The sequence below is a fragment of the Malaclemys terrapin genome, chromosome 3 (genome assembly GCF_027887155.1).
Source record: "Malaclemys terrapin pileata isolate rMalTer1 chromosome 3, rMalTer1.hap1, whole genome shotgun sequence".
In the NCBI taxonomy this organism is placed as follows: Eukaryota; Metazoa; Chordata; order Testudines; family Emydidae; genus Malaclemys; species Malaclemys terrapin.
The window spans coordinates 108716612-108736352 of NC_071507.1; the positions used below are offsets into that span (position 1 = coordinate 108716612).

The 19741-nt window shown below is 42.9% G+C and overlaps 1 protein-coding gene across 1 annotated transcript in view; it reads left to right on the forward strand.

Annotated features, from left to right (window-relative positions):
- The window catches only part of LOC128833547 (MFS-type transporter SLC18B1-like), a 33692-nt gene extending 14413 nt beyond the window's left edge, over window positions 1–19279 (forward strand). Inside the window, exons 7-14 of the mRNA XM_054021502.1 lie at window positions 441–577; window positions 7136–7237; window positions 8714–8805; window positions 10183–10278; window positions 11219–11293; window positions 18314–18407; window positions 18513–18562; window positions 18815–19279. Coding sequence (XP_053877477.1) covers window positions 441–577; window positions 7136–7237; window positions 8714–8805; window positions 10183–10278; window positions 11219–11293; window positions 18314–18407; window positions 18513–18562; window positions 18815–18881 — 713 coding nt within the window. The 3' untranslated portion in view covers window positions 18882–19279. The remainder of the gene's footprint in view (window positions 1–440; window positions 578–7135; window positions 7238–8713; window positions 8806–10182; window positions 10279–11218; window positions 11294–18313; window positions 18408–18512; window positions 18563–18814) is intronic.
- Window positions 19280–19741: the final 462 nt, after the last annotated feature.

The following is a 19741-nucleotide window of genomic DNA, read 5'->3' on the forward strand; positions in this document are numbered from 1 at the left end:
TTTTCTGGCCATTAAAAGAAAATAACTAGATAGTTTGATCTTCTGTAATGGCAGATGATGTACTGTAGAGAGATGGCTGTATTTCATATTTTTGCCTAGTCACTTAATAGACAATAGCCCAATTACTTTAATCTAAGATGAAGGCATTAAGTAGGAAAATTTTAAGTTCTGCTTTCTTCTTTTTTTTTTCCTCTGTCATTTGTCTAGCTTCCAATTTTGGAGGCTTTTTTTTTTTTTTTTTAAAATTGATCTTATAACAATGTCCAACCATGAGCTGTAACATTCTAAATTTTGCTTCAATTTGTTTGAGATTCCCACTGCTTTGAAGATGGTTGTGAGAGAATACTGAATCTTGGAAATAAAGAGTAGGTTATGAGCATATCAAATTAAACACAATCCATGCTACCAAAAGAACAGTTTCTTTTCTTCTCTTAAAACAGATGCAGTCGCTACCAAGGAATCATTCTGGATGCTCATTACTCTGCCAAAAGTTGTATTTCTCTGTTTTACTAGATTTTCACTAAGTGCGTGTTTAGGCTTTCTGGATCCCACTATGTCACTGTTTGTTTCAGAGAAGGTGAGTCATCTTAATGTGCAAGAGATGGGTTAATGACTTCAGCAATATGGAGTACTTTAATCCAAATATTTTAAAATTAATGTCCTAATAAATTTTATTTTATCAAATGTGCTTGTCATCGGCATTAGCCGAGCTTAATACTTTATTGTTGACTTGCCATTCAGAGTAATTTGATTTCCGCAGTGCTGGGCACTAGCAGCTCCTATTAACTTCATTTGGAATTATGGGAACTCAACAGCTATGAAAATCCATCCCATGCTCTCTTTTAAAAATGTTTTTTCCCCCCATTTTCCAGTTGCATAAGATCCTTCCCTAAGGTATTCAAACGGTGACTGCAACTCTCCCTTTCATTCACCCCGTCTATCAGATAAAATGAGTAAATGCTTTGTCTGTGGGATAATAGTCACTGTGACAGAACATTGTCCTAAGCAAAAGCATCTTATTTCGGGGTTAAGCTGTTTTGGCTCCACCTCTGCTTGTAACAACACAAAACACTTAAACTGTTTCAACAGTCTATTCTGAAGACACTATCTTGGCCTTGTCACTTATCCATTAAGATGGATAAGTGACACTTATTTGTATGTTTGCATGACATGCTGAAATAAAGTGCATACTAACAAAATCATTAGGTATATATTAATGTTGTCATTGTATTTCCCCATCAGGGAACTTGAAAACCAAGCTTAATTGCACCTTTGCCAAGTACTAATTTTTTCCTGATTCTTACCTACTTACTGTCTCCGGATAAGTATGAACAGATAATGCATGTGTGAATGGCAGGAGGGTTCATGTTCATGTGATTGGGTAAGATGAGTATTTACAGACTTAGAGGTTTCAATGGAAATAGCTGCAATCTTGGAATATTTGAATTGACTGAGCTCTTCAAATCTAGAATTGTTGATGCCATTGGGCTATAAAACTAGGGAATGGCAAGTGAACAAAGCCTACCCTACAATAGTCTAACTTCTCATTCTATTGTTTTTGCATCAGTGAGACCCCTTTCCTCTCCCTCCCATGCCCTGTTCTGAATCCCTCTTTATATCACAGAGACAAAGTGGGTGAGATGATCTTTTATGGGACCAACATTTGTTTGGGGGAGGGTGGGGGAGGAGAGAGAAGTTTTTGAATTACACAAAGCTCTTCTCCAGGTCTGGGAAGTGTATTCAGAGTGTCATAGCTAAATACAAAGTGGAACAGGTTGTTTAGCATAAGAAGTTAATACATATTGTAAGGGAACATTCAAGGTGAAGTGGCCCATTAACACCCCTGCAGTCATAGGACAAAAAGGTGGAGTTAGTGGGTTACAGATGGTTGTAATAAGCCATAAATCCAGTGTCCTTTATTAAGATCTTGATTGTAGTGTCTAGCAGCATTATGAATTTAAGCTCCAGGCTCATCTTTTGAAGGTGTTGAGCATGTTTCCTTTGAGGAGGAGGTCTGAGAGGTCAGATACGGAGTGATGATTTTGTGAAAAGTGTTCACCCATATGTGATAAAGTGTTTTTGTCTTATCACTTTTCTGTGCAAGTTTATTTGACAGCATAGTGATTGTCTGGTTGTTGGGGCATTGAGTGCACTGGATGAGGCAAACCACACATTGCAATAGGCATGTGTAGGACCCCTGGATCTTGAAAGGTGTATGTTGTTCCTTCTGTTGTTCTGGCAGGGTCTGGTGTAGGGTGACCAGATGTCCCGATTTTATAGGGACAGTCCCGATTTTTGGGTCTTTTTCTTATATAGGCTCCTATTACCTCCCACCCCCTGTCCCGATTTTTCACACTTGCTGTCTGGTCACCTTAGTCTGGTGCCATTTTGAGTTGGTGGGCCTTAGTCTGTGGGAGCTTGCTTCTGATGAGGAGCTTAGTGAGGTTGTGGGGGAGGGGATTGTTTCAAGGCCAGAAGAGAGGGTTCAGGAAATATTTTTTTCGGGATGTGGTCCCCATTGAGCATGGGTTGTAATTGTTTAATGATGCCCTATAAGGGTTCCAGTGTGGTGTGATAACTGACAAGTGGGGATATGCAATCAGAATTTTTGTTTTTCTGTAATGGAGCAAGCTCTCTCAGGCTATTAGGGAGGCCTGTTCTGTGTTATAATCCACTCCTCTGGACTGTCCTTATTTAGTGAAGGTGGTTTTAAGTGTGTTAAGGTATGTATCTCTGACTTACCACAGAATATGCTTTGAGGGGAATCTGATGGCCTGGCTGTAGGTAACCGATTTCTTGGTGTATCTGGGGTAGTTACTGGACCTGGGTAGGTAGGTATGGTGATCAACAGGTTTGTTGCATATAGCAGTCTGTCAGGTTTCTTCTGGAATATGTGAGGGGCAAGAGATGGTTCTTCAGTTTTTCTGAAGTCCTTTTGCAGAATTATTTAGCATATTTGAAGTTGTATATATTGGTCAGAGAGCTATAGATGATGAGCCCTCTGGGGATGATGTTTTGTTTCTTGCATTTACTCAGGAAGTAAATGTCGCTGTTTAAGTTTTTTTTGTTTTTTTGTTTTCATGTTGAGGAATTTCCATTTCAATGGCAAAATTCAGTATCTTCCATTGTTGTTTGACTTGTTCCCAGGATACTAGAGAGACATAGTGGAAGAAGTAATAGCTTTTACTGGGCCAACTTTTGTTTGGAGAAAGAGACCTACAACCCCAAATATGGTGTGCAGCTCTGCAGAAGGACTTCAGAAAAACTAAGAAACCATCTCTTGCACCTCCCATACTCCAGAAGAAATCACCTCATACAAGAAATTATCATGTACCCCCATATGATGGAAAGAAAAAAATCAAGAAACCTATCTGGAGATCACGCAAAAAACCTCTAACTTTTTAAAAACAAAAACTAACCACCGTCGGAACCAACTACAACTCCACAACCCACAGAACTTTGCCTCTGAGATGAACCATGGCAATAGGACCCGCCACATGAATGCTGCATGACAACTCAACATCATCAATTTATCAAGAGTACCCCTAATTGCAGCTGAATTATCTGTACTTTATAAGGGACCAAAATTCTGCCCCACCACAGACCCTGATACCATACTATCATGTAGAAAATTAGAATAACTTTCACGGACTCTTCCTCAAGTATTCTTTCACAACAATGACAACACCTCTCACAACTACCATGTCCCCTCCCACAGTCATAAGAAAAAAAAAGAATCATCTGACTAGACATCTAAGTTTCCTCTAAGCTGTGTGGTCATTAAGTGTCGTGCAGATGTTCAGGGCTGTGGCGGGGAAGACATACTTCTCTCCCAGCCCTAGATCTGCTGCGGTGGGGAGAGGCACCTCTCCCTGCTGGCCCCAGCCTAGCCCTGCCCTGGACCTGCTGCGAATGGGGAAGAGGTGCTCCGGCCCCAACCCAGCCCAGACCTGCTGCGGCCAGGGGGGGGGGGGGAGAGATGCCTATCCTGTGGTGCCAGCACCAGAGCTGCCTCAGCAAGGAGAGACACCTCTCTCTCTTCTCTTCTTCTTCCCCCCCCCACCCCCCCAGCCTAAGGAGAAAGAGAGAAAGCACGTGCACTGGGGGGGGGGGGGGGAGTCCTCTCTCCCTGCTGTAGTCCTGGGGCAGCCTGCACCCCAAACCCCTCGTCTCTGACCTCACCCCAGAACCCGCCCCCCCCAGCCAGATCCCTCACCCCTTGCATCCCAACCCTCTGTCCCAGCCCTGAGTCCCTTATCACAGTCCCCACACCTCCAGCCAGATCCCCGAACCCCCGCATCCAAACCCCAGTCCTGAGCTCCCTCCCACACTTCAAACCCCTCGGCCCCATCCCCGCCACATGAATTTTGTTATGTGCACCAATATGGAGGTGATGATGGTGCACATAACAAAATTCATTCCACACATGTGTGGGGAAAATTAGAGGGCACGCTGCTGGACACCCCAGAATGGACAAAACCACACATTTGATTGCTTCAGGAAAAAAAATAGACTGTGAAATCCTTAACAAACAGCATATCCACCACAATCTTTCCCCTGCCAAGAGGACAGCTGTACAGTCCCTGAAATCCAACCACTAGATAATGATCAAACCTGCAGACAAAGGGAGTATTGTAATTCTCAACCATGATGACTACAACAATGAGGTCAGCTGACAACTTTCCAACACAATAATGAACTTAAAGAAGACCCCACACCACAATCCACCCAGGAATTTTAAAGATACTATCAAATCCTTCCTCAAACAACTCCAAGAGAAACTCTACAACTTCATCCTGCACAAAACTACCCCAGGGATCTTCTACATGCTTCTTGAGATATACAAACAATGGAACCCCGGCAGACCCATCATACCTAGCCATGGCACTCTTACTGAAGGAATATCCGGACTCATAGAAACTATCCTCAAACCACTCACCACGCAAAAGGTCAGCTTTATCCAGGACACATGAAACTTCCTGCAGAAACTCTGCAATATTAAGAAACTCCCTCAAACACCATCCTTGCCATCGTGAATGTCACTCCGCTATACCAACATTCTTCACAATGACTGCATCACTGCCTACCTCAAATATCTACAAGCCAATGATCAACACTCAGATATCCACCCCAAACACATCACCAAACTCCTCCATTTCATCCTCACCCATAACAATTTCACATTCAACAACAAACAGTTTGTTCAAAGCATGGAAACAGTCATGGGTATTAGGATGGCTCCCCAATATGCGAACCTCTTCATGGGCCACCTTGAGGAAGAATTTCTGGACAAATGCACCATGACATTTTCATCTTCTCGACAGATGACCTAAACTCCCTCAGATTTCCACCACAACTTCAACAAACCACCACCCATCTACTAAACTCTCTATAGAACACTCCCTCACCACCATCAACTTCCTGGAGACCACGATCAGCTTCAACAATGGATCCCTACAGAAAACTGTGTACAAGAAACTCACGGATCACCACACTTGACTTCACAGATCCAGTAACTTTCCCAAACACACCATGCCAGGCAATCAGATACCACAGAATATGCTTTGAGGAGAAAGTCCGGGATACATATCTTACTGCACTTAAAACTGCCTTCATCAAACAAGGACACTGCACCAGAGACGTTACATAGATTGCATCAGGGAACGGGCCACCCAAACACCCTGAAAGAACTTTCTTCAATATGGAAATAAAACTGTCTCTGACTGCACAAACCTAGTTGTCACCTATCATCCCATACTGGAACCCATACAGGGTATCATTAAATAATTACAACCCATACTCTGTGGGGACCCTGTCCTGAAAGAAAGCTTTCCTGAATCCCCTCTTTTGGCCTTGAAACAACCCCTTACCTCTCCAAATTCATCATCAGAAGTAAGCTCCCCACAGACCAGAACCCACCAGTTCCTGCCATAGCAGAAGCAAAACCTGAAGACACATCACTATAGCTACAATGATCAATACCCCCCCACAACGCACCCTTCAAGATCCATGGGTCCTACACATGCCTATCACATGTGGTGTACCTCATCGAGTGCACTATATTCTCCAATAAATAACTAATAATCAGACAGTTATTATTCTCTCAGATAACTCACAAAGAAAAATGATGAAAGACAAAAACACCATCTCACTGGTGTTTGAACACTTTTCATGAAACAGTCACTTCATATCTGACCTCAGTCGTCCTCCTCAAAAGAAAACGGCACAACACTTTCAAAACACAAGCCTGGGAGCTTAAATTCATAACTTTGCTAGACACTAAAATCATGGTTTTAATAAAGTATAGGATTTATGGTTTATTACAACAATCTGTAACCCACTACCCCACCTTTTTTGTCCTATGAGCAGGGTGTTAATGAGCCACTTCACCTTAAATGGACCCTTAGCATATATGCTAACTACTTATGCTAAACAATCTGTTCCACATCTTGTATTTAGCTGTGACAATTTGAGAACCCTTCCAAGACCAGGAAAAGAGCTCTGTATAGCTCAAAAGCTTGTCTTTTTCATCAACAGAAGTTGATTCAATAAAAGATATTACCTCACCCACCTTGTGTCTCTCATATCTTGGAACCAACATGGCTGCAACAACACTGCAAACAACAGAGGGGTTTTTTGTGACTTATTTGTTAAAAAAAAATCATTAATTTTTTCCAGTTTAAAAGCCATCTTAAAGGGAAATCCTGCTGTAAAATAAATTAACCTAGTAGGAAGATACAAATGCTATAGTATTCTACTATTAACATAACTAAAAATTGGAGGAGATGTAAATACTAGAGCCACTTGTACTGTACTCTGAGATCTAGATTTCAAACACCCCAGATTCTGAGCTGTTAAAATGAAGCCTTCTGGATTGGGGGCAAATCTGTCAATTTTTGAGATTAGACTTGAACCATGCGTGTCTGTGGAGTATTGGAACCTGATGAATTGAAGAGATTTGGGGTAAGGGGTAACCCCAAAACTTCTACTGATACGCAAGTATTGAAAAATATATTTCATAAGGAAGTTAAAATTATTGGCTTCAGCCACTTAGCCTAAAATGTGATTCTTATGGAATACTTCAATCATTCTGTGCTTTTTTTTTTTTTTTTTTTTTTTAAACTTTATTTTACAGTTCAAATTACCGGCTGGTTATGTGGGTTTAGTATTTCTAGCGTTGGCACTCTCCTACTCCTTGTCTTCACCATTACTTGGGCTTCTAAGTGATAAAATGCCAGTGAGTAAAATCTCTTGTTGCTTGTATAGTGTCATATGTACATGACTAGCTTAAATATGCAAAGTAAAAAAGCAGAGAAGTCTCTTTTCTGAAGTCTTAGACCAAGACCCCAATTCTGCAAAGGGGTCCATCTGCCCAGGCCTTTACACCTGCACTGAGTCCCATTTTCTTCAAAGGATCTGAGGTTACATTAATATCACAAATGCACTTGTTCATTATCTTTACTGTTTCTACGTATATTATAGCTGATATACAGCTGGATTTTTAGATGGGCTAAATGCATGGTCGGCCTCTTAGATGTAAAGAATCACTGCTCCAGGTAGAGCTGGAATTGGGGGGGAGAGAGGGTGTGGGGTGGTGAACAAGCTGTCAGGATATCTCCCCCCCCCCCCCTCACCCCCTTCAGGACAAATGTACTGGCCAGCCGTACCTTCACACTCTTAATGAAAAGCTCACTATAGGAATATATTTCAAATAAGCTTGGTATATGTGTGGGCTAGGAGGCTTTGGTGACACAGCCTTTTACCTTTGGAGATCTTTGTTCAAGTCTTATCTGATCACAAGTGCAAATGTCTATTTATTTTGACATAGTATGTGTCACTTTTGCCATTTACCAGTGACCACCAATTATGTAGCAAAAAGACAATAGGAAAAGCAGAGATATTGAATATCCAAAATTATGTGCATGGTCAACTCTGTATGGCAGCAAGCACTTGACAGTAGTGGGAGCCGTTAATGTCACATCAGCATCATGTGCAAACTTACATTTCAGCAGTATTTTTTTTTTTTTTAAGTCCTGAATCATCCTACTGGTGAAAACCAAGCTTTGGGCACCTGGTAGCAGAGTCTGCTTGCAATAGGGTCACAGTGACTTGAAATACCCTCATCTCCTGATTTGTCAGCTGAAAGCTTCCAGATACAATCCCCACAGTAGGCAGTACTTGCCAGGCAGTGGGCATGAGATAGGAAATGTACTGATCAGTGCCTCTCCCATACATCCACCTATGGAGCCTCAGTCAGAATGTAAAGGAGTTTTCCGCAGGGGCCACTTTTAAAAGCTTCATTGGGGGTTGAGGTCATCCAGTCAAACTCTTAAATTTGCCTCTGTTACCAGTCATATATCTGCAGCATCTTCTTACACTGGGAGTAGGAGATACTGTGGTGCCATAACTAATGCTGAGTGGCAAATGTTAAGTGTAAGGACTCGTACTCTGTTGTGATGGGGAGAGAATATTGACTTTCTCTAGAAAATTATTGTTCTACATCCCACTTTCTGCTTTCACCCCCAAGAGGTCTGAGCTGCTTCTGAAGGATGGGAAATGCATCTGAATGAGTCACAAGTATCTTCCTTTTCCCTGGTGGGTTTGAAGTGTTCAGAAGTGCCTTAACCAAATTATTTTTGCGTATGTGCTAGTTTGGCAGATAAGAGTTTAGTTGAGTTTGAATTTCTTCAGACCTTTGATTTCTCTTTCACAGCACCTAAGGAAATGGTTGTTGGTCTTTGGAGGTTTACTGACAGCATTGTCCTTTTTCCTGTTAGGACCTGCTCCCATCTTGCACATTGAAAGGTACAGTTTACCACCTTTTATCTCCAACACTATCGAGTGAGCTTTCCCCATTAATTGGCATTCTGTCTAATTATTACCACTTTATGTAATCATTCAATGCAAGAGGAGTTTATCTGCTGAGCTTTTGAAAAGAGATACTGTTTTCCTTGCTCAAGCAGCAGAACACAAATGTACCTCCAGATGGGAGCATCAGAATACTTACATACGGTTATAATTAAAAAATGACGACTAGAAAAAATAACTCATCTGTACTGACCTGCAGCCTTTGCCTCTTCAGAGTTGTACCTACTCACTTTAGTCTGTGTGTGGGGTGGAGAATAATAAAGGTTAGTTTTGTTATTACTGGTAAGTCCTCCAGGACCAACATGGCTGTGGGAGAGCAAAGTGATTTATTTTGTTAGTTCTTGGGATGCATAAGCAACTACAGCTATGTCTTCATGGGTGTGGGTAGAGGGGGGAGGAGGAGGGAACCCACTGAGAGCCATTTTGATGTCGTATCCAAGGGGAGACGGGTACTGTGTGGTGTGGTGTTTTTTACCTCAATGTAGGTAGGTGAGGTAAACACTATAGCCCGCATTTGGTATTTACCTCAACTAATTACACTGAAATAAAAAACTATGTTGCCGGTCTCTCCTTATATTTATGACATTGAAATGCCTCTCAATGGAAAATCATTGCGTGTCCCTCGCGCCCCCCCCCCTAAAAAAAGTGAAGAAAGTCTGTGTTCCATTTGTCAAGCCACCTGTGCTACCCCCATTGTCTTCCAATGACATACTCTGTTACACCTGTGAAATGACCCTGATGGCAAGGGTTGCTAAGGTGTAGAGCTGGTTACATTTTTTTCCTAACTTTTGAAGAAGAACATAACCAATTTCAAACATTTTGGGAGGAGGAGTGAGTGGAGGAGAAACTTCGGGAATTAGTTTGTAGGGGTTTTTCACACCTCTATCTCTACATCGATGTAACTGTGGACTGCAGAATATTTAGTGTTATGAAACAAAGACCATATCTTGGATTTAACAACCCCAGGATAAATTTTCAGGGTCAGCAGTTGGTAAAACCATTCTCTGTTTATAAACTAAGCTCCCTGCATAAGGAAATCATTGACGCAACAGACATGGAATCACAGATTTTTTTTATTTTTCACAAAGTCCATTTTTCAAATTGGAGCTGCACTATTAAATCTCTTCTGTCAAAACATGCAGGGCTATTTACTGGATGGTTTAAAATGAATATTATAGCTATTATAGCTAATGATGGTTTGAAGGGAAAACTAATCTCTGAACCATGGAGAACTGGTGTTACAATCCTAATTAACAAAAATAAAGTTTATTTTAAAGAAGTTTTACACCATTCCTTTCAATGCTCATTTTGCAGCAAACTCTGGATGTTTGTCCTAATGCTGGTTTTATATGGCTTTTCCTTTGGGATGACTGGTGTCCCACTGTTTCCTGAGATGCTCAGTTGTGCTTAGTAAGTAATTCCGTCTGTTTATATTATTACTAATACTTGGAAGCTCTGCAAACAATTTCCAGCCACCTTTTCATTCTCTGAGAGGGAGGGGTGGGGGACCTAATTAATTATTGATCTGAGGTGTTGAGTGAATCTTTTGAAAAAGTGACTTAGGCTCTTGTCAAGTGGCTTTCTTGCTTTTTATTTTTATTTTATTTATTTTAAAGTGAGCTGGGCTTCTACATCACTTAAGCACTTCTGAATTGTATCTATTGTTCAGGGGATGTGACAACCTCAATATGGTCATGTGGTCCAGCTGGTTTTGGTAGTTTGCATAGCAAGCCATAAGACTAATGTATATATTTTTAAGGGGACTTTTATTTCAGGTCATTGGAAGGGTTAATATCCAGCAAATACTGTTGTCTCTCTGGGAGACGCTACAGTAACAATTCTATCGGCAGGAGTCAGGATTACTTTAAAAGCAGTTTCCCATCTTCCATGCTGCTTGCCCATAGTGGGCTGAGGTCCTCTTGGTTGCATGTTTAGCCAACGTGTATTTCTCCTTGGAACCAAAGGCTTCCCCCTTTTTCAGACCCATCTCTCAGCTTTCCTTCTCCTATGCCCCATCACAAGACTGACTGTGTATGACATGCATATCCAGTTATCGCAGTCTCAAAGGTGATTATGCTGTAGTGATAGGAATCCCACTTAACATTGTCCTTATCTTCCTTCTCCTAGGGAGGTGGTGCCAGGTGGCTTAATAGACAAGACAAGGGGCAGAAAGTTGTAGATCCTCTGTACAGACAAACTTCTCTGTGCTATAGTAGATGCACTTGTGTGTATTTTTATGTAGTTCATATTTCCCTGGGGGTGGGGGACATTCCCGACCTCCCACAGGAATAGAGCACTTTAAAAGGAAAGAAATGTGCTTAGTGGAAATAACTTGTCTGTCTTTCTCCAGTGAGAATGGATTCGAGCAGGGGTTAAGTGCATTAGGACTGGTGTCTGGGCTCTGTGGTGCAATGTGGTCACTTGGGTAGGTACACAGTCATGCTCTATAAACTTCTGGTGTTTTGGTTGCTCTGTTACTATAATGTTGCTGGGCTGCTTAAGTATGTAGAAAAGCTGGCTTGCCCTTTAGCGCCCCCCCCCCCTCTTCTCCTCTCCCCCACTGGCCAAGTATGGCTCTTCAGTGTCCTACCTCAATAGTCTGTGCTCTCAGGACCCCTTAAGAATGCCACACAGTCCAAAGGTATAACATGAAATTCCCCTGCTGGGGTTCTACTTTATGAAGTCCAAAGATTTTTTTGAAATAGTCTCTTTTGCCCAGATTCAAAATAAAGCCTCCTTGGCCTGCAGTCTCTGTCCCCTCAGGTTCAGGGGTTGCATAGCCCTCTTTCTTGGGGAGGGAGTCTGTACTTCCAGACTCCCAGTAGCTTCCTTCAGGGACCCTTTCACCTGCTCCCTGTGTAATTTTCTCCCTTCTTTCCCTGTGTTGAAAGAGAGATCCATGGGAAGCCCTTCCCCATCTCCTGTTTCCCAGGTATCTCTTCTTAAGCCTGGTTGGGCAACAGGTAGTCAGTCACAGGTGCACTGGACCCTGCTCCCTCTTAAAGGGGCCAGTCTCCCAATGACAAATTGATAATGAAAAATCTCTTAACTTTTACCTCTGTCATTGTGTTAACCCTGGACCAAAGACTCATTACTAAACTGCTGCCAGGTGGGTATGTTCTGCAGTGATTCAAAATGGGCAGGAAAGGGATAGCAGGACGGAATCTGAACTAATCTTCCTTGAGATGGTGGTGTCTTTCACATCAAGAAATCATTGTTGGTGACTAAGTCTGGGTGAGCCTGCAGTTCCCCTGTGTGTGGTTACTTCTGGCTATCAAAACTCTTGGCGTGTGCTAGCTTAAAGACAGTGACACTGAACCTCCCAATAGTACAAGGAGGGACGCTTGTGCCTGAGATGAAGGATATAGTGACGTTCCCATCACTACTCCCAATTTCTACCCTCTGTCTTCCCCTCCGCTTTCCTGCCAATCGCCACCTTTCCCCCTTCATTGTCTGGGCAGTTTGATGTGTGGATAATTTGGCATTTTGAGGTAGGGGTGAGTGGGTGTTCAGGGCTAGCTCTAGATCAAATGGCACCCCAGGCAAGGAGTGCCTTTGGTGCTCCTTCCCCCCCCAGCCCCCATTTGTTAAACTTTGAACAATTTTTTTTTTTTTTTTTTTTGCGCATTTGTAGCCCATTTCGTGACTTTGATGCCCGATTTGCATGCATGATTTATCCCTGTCATATAAGACTATCAATTTGCATGCTAGGAGCTGTAATCTGCATTTATTCATGCCATATATAAGAAAATCCCTCTAAGCTTATAGAAATGTCTTAAAATTAAGAATAACTGACTTGTTCTAGCATCACAAAATTGAACTGTACACCGACATTGGGTGGAGCTGTATTAATTAGTGTCACAGTAGGTAACAGCCTTAGAATGTTAACCCTAGTCCTTTAGTTCAAAAGGTCGCTTTTCTTGCCTTTGCCCTCGTAAGCTGAAGCACAGTGTCAGAGATCCAAAGACAATGGCATCTTCAAGCAATGAAACAGCAAGCGATGTCAGTCTCTCATTGGCCATCATTAAGGCTAAGATTTAGTCATGGGTATTTTTAGTAAAAGTCATGGACAGGTGACAGGCAATAAATAAAAATTTATGGTCCAGGACTTATTATATAAATACCCCTGAATAAAACTTAACAGTTCCTGAGGCTCCGGGTGCTGCGGCTCTGGGGGCCACCAGGACACCACTGTTGTGGGGGCCTGGGGACGGATGGCTAGCCTCTGCATTGGCTGTGGGGGCTGACTTCCGCCAGCCACCCCTGCTCAGAGTCCCTGGGGACCACTGTTCAAACACTCCCTGGGGCCTCTCCTGGGGACCACTGCTTGGGCACTCCCTGGGGCCAGCCACCCTGGAACTGCCTGAGCAGTGGCCTGTGCGGCTGGCTCCCAGGCCGCTCCAGCGGCACCAAGTGCTGCTGGCTGCAGGACACCCGAGCAGCTGTGTAAGGGAGTGGACACCCCCCGTGGCACCTCCCTGCTGGTTGTCTGTGGGAATTAACTTGTCACAGGCTCCGGAGCACCCTCTGCAAGCTGGTGATCCACCTTACCTCACTCTGGCCCCTGTGTTCCTCCCAGGACCTGGTGCCCTGTTATCTGGGGTGCTGCTGCCTGGCAGTAACCCCACAGTTCTGGGTCTCCCCCGCCCAGGGGAACCCCCACCCACTATCCCCACTTCACCTCAGTCTTGGCTACTGCCAGTCATCACTTAGCCCCCATTCACTGGGGCAGACTGCAGTGAATCAGCCACTCATCACAGGCAAAGGGGTTTGGACCTGCTGCCTCTGCCTACCTGTGGGCTGCCCCTTTGCAACCCCAGTACTCAGTTGGCCTTACCCTAGGCCTGCAGCCTGGGGATTTTCAGGCTGGAGCTCCCCAGCTCCTCTTGCCTTCCCCCAGTCCTGCTCCACCTTAGGTACCCAGGTACATTCCCTAGCAGCCAGGCCCTTCTCCCTCTAAAGGCAGAGAGTGTGTGTTTGCTTGAGCTCCAGGCTCAAGCCTTTATAGGGCCAGCTGGGCCCTGATTTGGGGTGTGGCCTCAGCTAAGCCTGCCTCCCACTCAGCCTGGGCTGTTTCCCCTGCCACAGCCGTCTCAAAGGGCTGTTTTAAGCCCTTCCGGGCAGGAGTTGGTGGCCACCCTGCTACAAGCTGGCCCCGGGATCAGCTGCACCAGCCACTGCAGCTGCGAAAGTCACTGAGGTCACGGAAAGTCACAGAATTTGTGACTTCTGCAACCTCCATGACAAAAATCACAGCCTTAGCCATCATTGATCAGATATACGTTTTAATGAGCCTGAGCTTCAAAAAGGTGCTCTTACTACTTGAGACTGTGATTGGCAGCGTGAGCAGAATCCTCCAAGCTATCCACACATTAGGAAAAGTATCCTTCAGCTTTGCATCACGAATGAATTGGAGAACTTGGAGTGGAGAGTGCTTCCCATGTTGCAAAATGTGATGGATGTTGTCCAATTCAACATAGAGGTCTTTATCGTTGACATCTGAACATTCTCCATGTGTCAGCTTCCAGTGAAGGTCTGTACAATTGTTCAAGTATGTTCCTGTCCACCAGCAGCTTACTAAGGGCATACAAAAAAAAAACCAGGTCTTTTCATGGTACTTCATTTGTCCAAACCTTTCTTCGATGGACACTTGAGCAGCAGCAATGAGTGAGCAAAAAAACTCCCTCCTGAATTTTTCTTCCGAGCTTCCCATCACCTCATCTCTCCCCTTGTAACCAAACTCTGTCTTCTTCCAATGAATATGAGTTTCCTTGAAGAAAGGCTCAACTCCTAAGTTTTCTGCCATTTCTTTGGCAGCAGTGATGGCACCTTCAAATCCGTTGTCTCTGTAGGCCGCAATGAAATCAAGGCAGCTTCTAGTCAAAGTAGCAGCAGTTGCGATGTCCATTGACTGAGTTTTTAATGCTTTGCTTACAACATTTACTTGGGAACAGGATATCGTGTCAAAGCAAAATTGAGATCAGAAATTTGAAGTCCATGATCCGGTTGGCCAGGCTTTGCGCCTCATGTTGGATTCTGGCCTCGGCTTTACTTGACTGCTCCAGTTCCATCAGGGCATCATAAACCTCCGTCACTTGGTAGCTCACTGGCCTTATGCTGTCAATGTGGCTCTCCCAGTGAGTGTCACCTAGTGGCTTCATGGTCAGATTTGTCGTTATCCATGAGAATCTTCCACCTGATAGTTGATGCTGAAAACAGGATGTATATCCTTTGCAATACTCTGAAGAGAGATACTGATTCTAAAGATGATGATGCTGCCTCTGACAGAGCCAGATTGATGGCATGGCAGCCACAAGCCATGAAGAAAGCTCTTTGATTCAGTGCCAGGATCCTTGCCTGGATGCCACTGTTTCTTCCCTTCATGTTCATGCTGTTGTCGTAGCCTTGGCCATGGCAATCCTGAAACTTTATTTTATTCTCATTCAAAACTTTCATAAACAGTTCTGTTAGGCTTTTTCCAGTTGAGTCATCCACAGACTGGAAACAGATAATGTTTCTTTACTCGGATACAGCCGCCTTCATCATTAACAAATCTTACTATAAATGACATCTTTTCATTGTGACAAATGTCCAGAGTGCAGTCCATTATTACAGCATAGTACTTCGCTTTGTCAAGCCACATCAATATGTTATCAAGTCCCTTCCAAGCCATAAGGCTGCCGTAATGGTCCATAGCTTCTTTACGAACTACTCGATGTAGGTGCTCACTCATGACGACATCATTGGAGCTCTACCAAACTGAGGAAATTACTGTTAAGTTGTTCACTGAACATATCGGACAAGCCCCAGAAAGCCAAATTACTCTTTGCAAGTAATTTGAGATCAGATGCTTGTGCACTTTCCTCCAATGCTGGGTTTCTACATTTAATAATGCATTAGTTTTCTCTGTGTCTGCATTTATTCAGCTTGAGTCTGGCCTTGACCTCCAACCGTTTGGAGTAGGCTGTGAAATGGCCGGGAGACTTATGTTGCTTCAGAGCATCAGCTAAATTATGCTGGTAATTGTACCTGGAAAGCAGAAGCAATGATTTGGCTTTGTCAAATATTTTGCAACAAAAATAGAATACTTTGGCTAGTTTACTCAAACACAACTGACAATGCCAATTCAGTTTCTCACCATTCTCAAGCAGTCTTTCGCAGTGTGACTTTGAGATGATGTGTCACTTCTGCCCATTTACTGGAAACCTCATATCCTCAGTTTTGCCTGGCCCGTTCAAAATTGTACGATCAATAATGGCAGAGTTTAGGATTGCTGGTCATAAAACAGGATCTGATGTAACCATTTGCGGTGTGCAATTTTTCTCACTGCTGTTTGTCATCGTGCAAGGCTGATTCTTCATCATTTCTCTCCTTTTCATGTAAACCAGTTTTTTTTTTTCTTTCTTTCACATTACGCTCCTTTTCATGTGAGCCACATTCTTCTTCTTTGCTCTCTTTTATACCACAAGGAAAACTGGGTGATTCTCCATCACTTTCCTCACATTTCCATTTCTTATCTTCAGGTAAATCTGTTAATTCCTTAGTAATAGGACTTCCATCATTTACACTTTGCTCCTCAATTTTATTTGCACTGGAACGATCGCTACTACCTAAAGCCTGGTCTATATCTAACAGTTTCAGATATTTTTCCATCAAATTTACACCTTGATGCAAACTAGATTGCAATTGAGCTTTTTGCTTCCTATACTGAGCTTCTGAAGGCTTCTTTTGGGAGCATCTTTTACTTTCTATGGGGGAAAACAGACAGCATTGGGGAGAGCAAAAGTCTGTTCTGCAGTCTTAGAAAGTCATCAAACATTATGTGTTAAGCATGGCAAAAGAAGTAACAGTATTTCTTTTATATTGTTGCTTAGATAGGGGTTTGATAGATATCACTGGTCTCATTAAATATATCCTTTATTAGTCACTACTTACACTCTTCAAGTCTTAAAACACAAGTACACTTTCACAATTGCACAATAAAACAAGCTTCACAATATCGCAGATGGATTCTCACGTCACTTCGTTTTTATACCTCACTGACTGACTGGTGACACCCCGCCCCTTACATATCCATGAGGGCATGGCTGACAACATTCTAGGCGGTTCAAAGGAAATGTAGCTCTCAAAGTCTGGAGTGTTCCACAAAATTCTAGAAAGGTCCAGAACATTCTCAAAGGTTAGTGAAAAATGAATCCACATGTGGAATACCTGAAACATTTTACTTCAAACATTCTATTTTCCCTTTTTGCCACTAACAAGAAAAACAGGACCCTGAGCCCAGTGTCCCAAGTCCAGCACCTCAAGTGGTTGCCTAGGTTACCTGCCCCTGAATCTGGCCCTGCGTCTATTTGGATAGAAGGGAGGGGTTCCAGAGTTTCTCACCCAGTTGCTGCCACCAAGTGAGTGGAAGTTGAGGACATGAGGTATGCCACAGCCAGTGCTCTGCCCACCCTGCTTGTGTTGATAGCAGCACACAGGCAACAGCAGCACAAACCATAGCTTTGGGCAGCATTTTCCAGGATGTTAGTCTGGCCTGCTTTATCATCCATATTGGCAGCTGATGGGATTTAATGGAACAAGAGTGGGATGCTCTCCACTGAGTGACTGAAATGCTGGCTGTCCTGCCTAGTGCAGGACAGTTGAGAGCAGTGCTGGGTATATGACAGCAGCCTGGTGGATGTAGTAAAGAGATATGTACAGTCCTCTCCTGTTACTAAATCCGTCTTTAGATCTTGTAAAAAGCTACTTCAGTTTACACAAAATGAATTGTGAACAAACAATAATGTTGTGCTACTGCATGAGAATGATGCTGTACTGTGCTTTTCAAAAAAGCTGAGCATGCACAATTCACATGGAAATCAATGGAGCTTTCAAGGTGTTCAACACCTCAGAAAACCAGGCCCCTATATAAGTAGTCTAACTTTGAACACAAGGCCCCACTCCTGCATTGAATTCTAGCACAGACCTGGGCACGGTCCCATTTGAATCAGTGGGACTATGCATGGGCACAGAAGTCAACAGGACACAAGTCTGAAAACGTAAGTTAGTTTATATTCTGCGTAGGTTCTCCCCTCACACCCCACTTCACAAAACCTCAGTTTGGTGCATGGACTACACTGACAGACCCTGTGTCAAACCGCTCTAGCATGGGACTACTCCATAGATGTCTGCCAGCTGATGTGCCATCTGTACATAAGTTATAGATCTGAAACCTCTTGTCTAGGGTGACCAGATGGCAAGTGTGAAAAATCGGGACATGGGTGGGGGGTAATAGGCACCTATATAAGAAAAAGCCCCAAATATCAGGACTGTCCCTATAAAATTGGGACATCTGGTCACCCTACTCTTGTCTCCACGTATTGCGATAAAGAATCTCTTAGCTGTGGATGTTGTAATCTCTTCTCTTTGAGGTACCCATACTACTTCTCTTTGATATTTTTAGAGGTTTTGTAGGACCAACATTAGGTGGATTCCTAAATGAGAGGCTGGGGTTTGAATGGGCTGCCGCCATACAAGGAGGATGGGCGTTATTAAGTGTAAGTAAAGCTAGTATTCTTGCTTGTTGCTTTTATTGCAGACTGCGACTGTAAAATATTACACAACTATTACAACTATAATAATTGGTGGCCGTTTCTTTAAAGGGACTAGCTATTGGAATATTCTATATCCTAGAGGCCTCACGAAGAAGAAGGTAATGTGGGACTTTAATTCTTTACATCCATTTCCAACCAGATTTAAAAGGTTTTCATTAAGGAAAACACAAAATCAGCTTAGTAATGAAAGAGACTTTAAACACTTCTGGGGGCACAGACTACACCTGCTTTTGTTTGGGTTTTTTGTTTGTTTTTTGTTAAATAATGCTAACATTATGTATTCAAAAAGTATCCAGAAGTTCTGTCACACACATTTCCTTTCCTTCTTTTCCCTTCCCCTCCACTCACAGATCCAGCCTACAGATTCCTCCAGGCACAAATGAAGAAAGAGTTCACCTTTTGGCTAGTGAGACGTAGCCAGAAATATTTTTGGATCACTGTTCATTTTTTTATAGTTAACTTAGTGACGAGAAGAGTGGACTACACACACACACACACACATGCAATACTGCATAATTCTAGAGCTGGGGGTGGGGGAAATCTTCCCATAATGCACAATGAATTGTGGTTTATTTGTAACTGCAATATAATTCTCCAGGGCTGTTCTGATACTTGGATATTAAATGTCGAATGCCTTTCTTTTGGATGTTCCTGCCGTGCATTAGTTGAACTGGTAAATATCAGATGTCAGCCGGCTTATCTGTGTTCACTGTACAGCGTTCTGAAGAGCGGTTTTGCCCAACGTGAAAGAACTTTATTTCAGAATGTTCTACTTTTTGTACTTGTATCTGCTGGAGACTATTCCAGATAGTCAGTCAGTCTGTTACACATTAGAAAAAAAAATGGTTGTATTTTCCTTTTTTAAAGGGAAGTTAGTGGTTAAAAATATAATAACTGATAATATAAGATGTTCAAAGGGAATTTTGAAATAGTGAAGCAGTGAACGTAATGCTTTGTTAAATAAAACCAATTAACTTCTTTTTAAATTCTGTGAATTTCTTTAGCCAAATGAGATTAAAAGTGAGGGTGGAAAGGAAGTCCACAATCTCCCTTGTCATCCTAATAAACGCAGGAGTTGGGCCTGTTTAGACCAGGACTGAATTTGGCTCCTGATGGAGTTGGGTGGACTTAGGGTCTGTATTATTAGTGGATGCCAGTTGGGCCACTTACCTCTTCAATTATAGCGGAGTTTATTTCTTCAATATATAAAAAATACATGAAAGATTCCCATCTCAAAAAGCTCTGAGCACTCTGCCATCACGGTAAAGCACCATAGC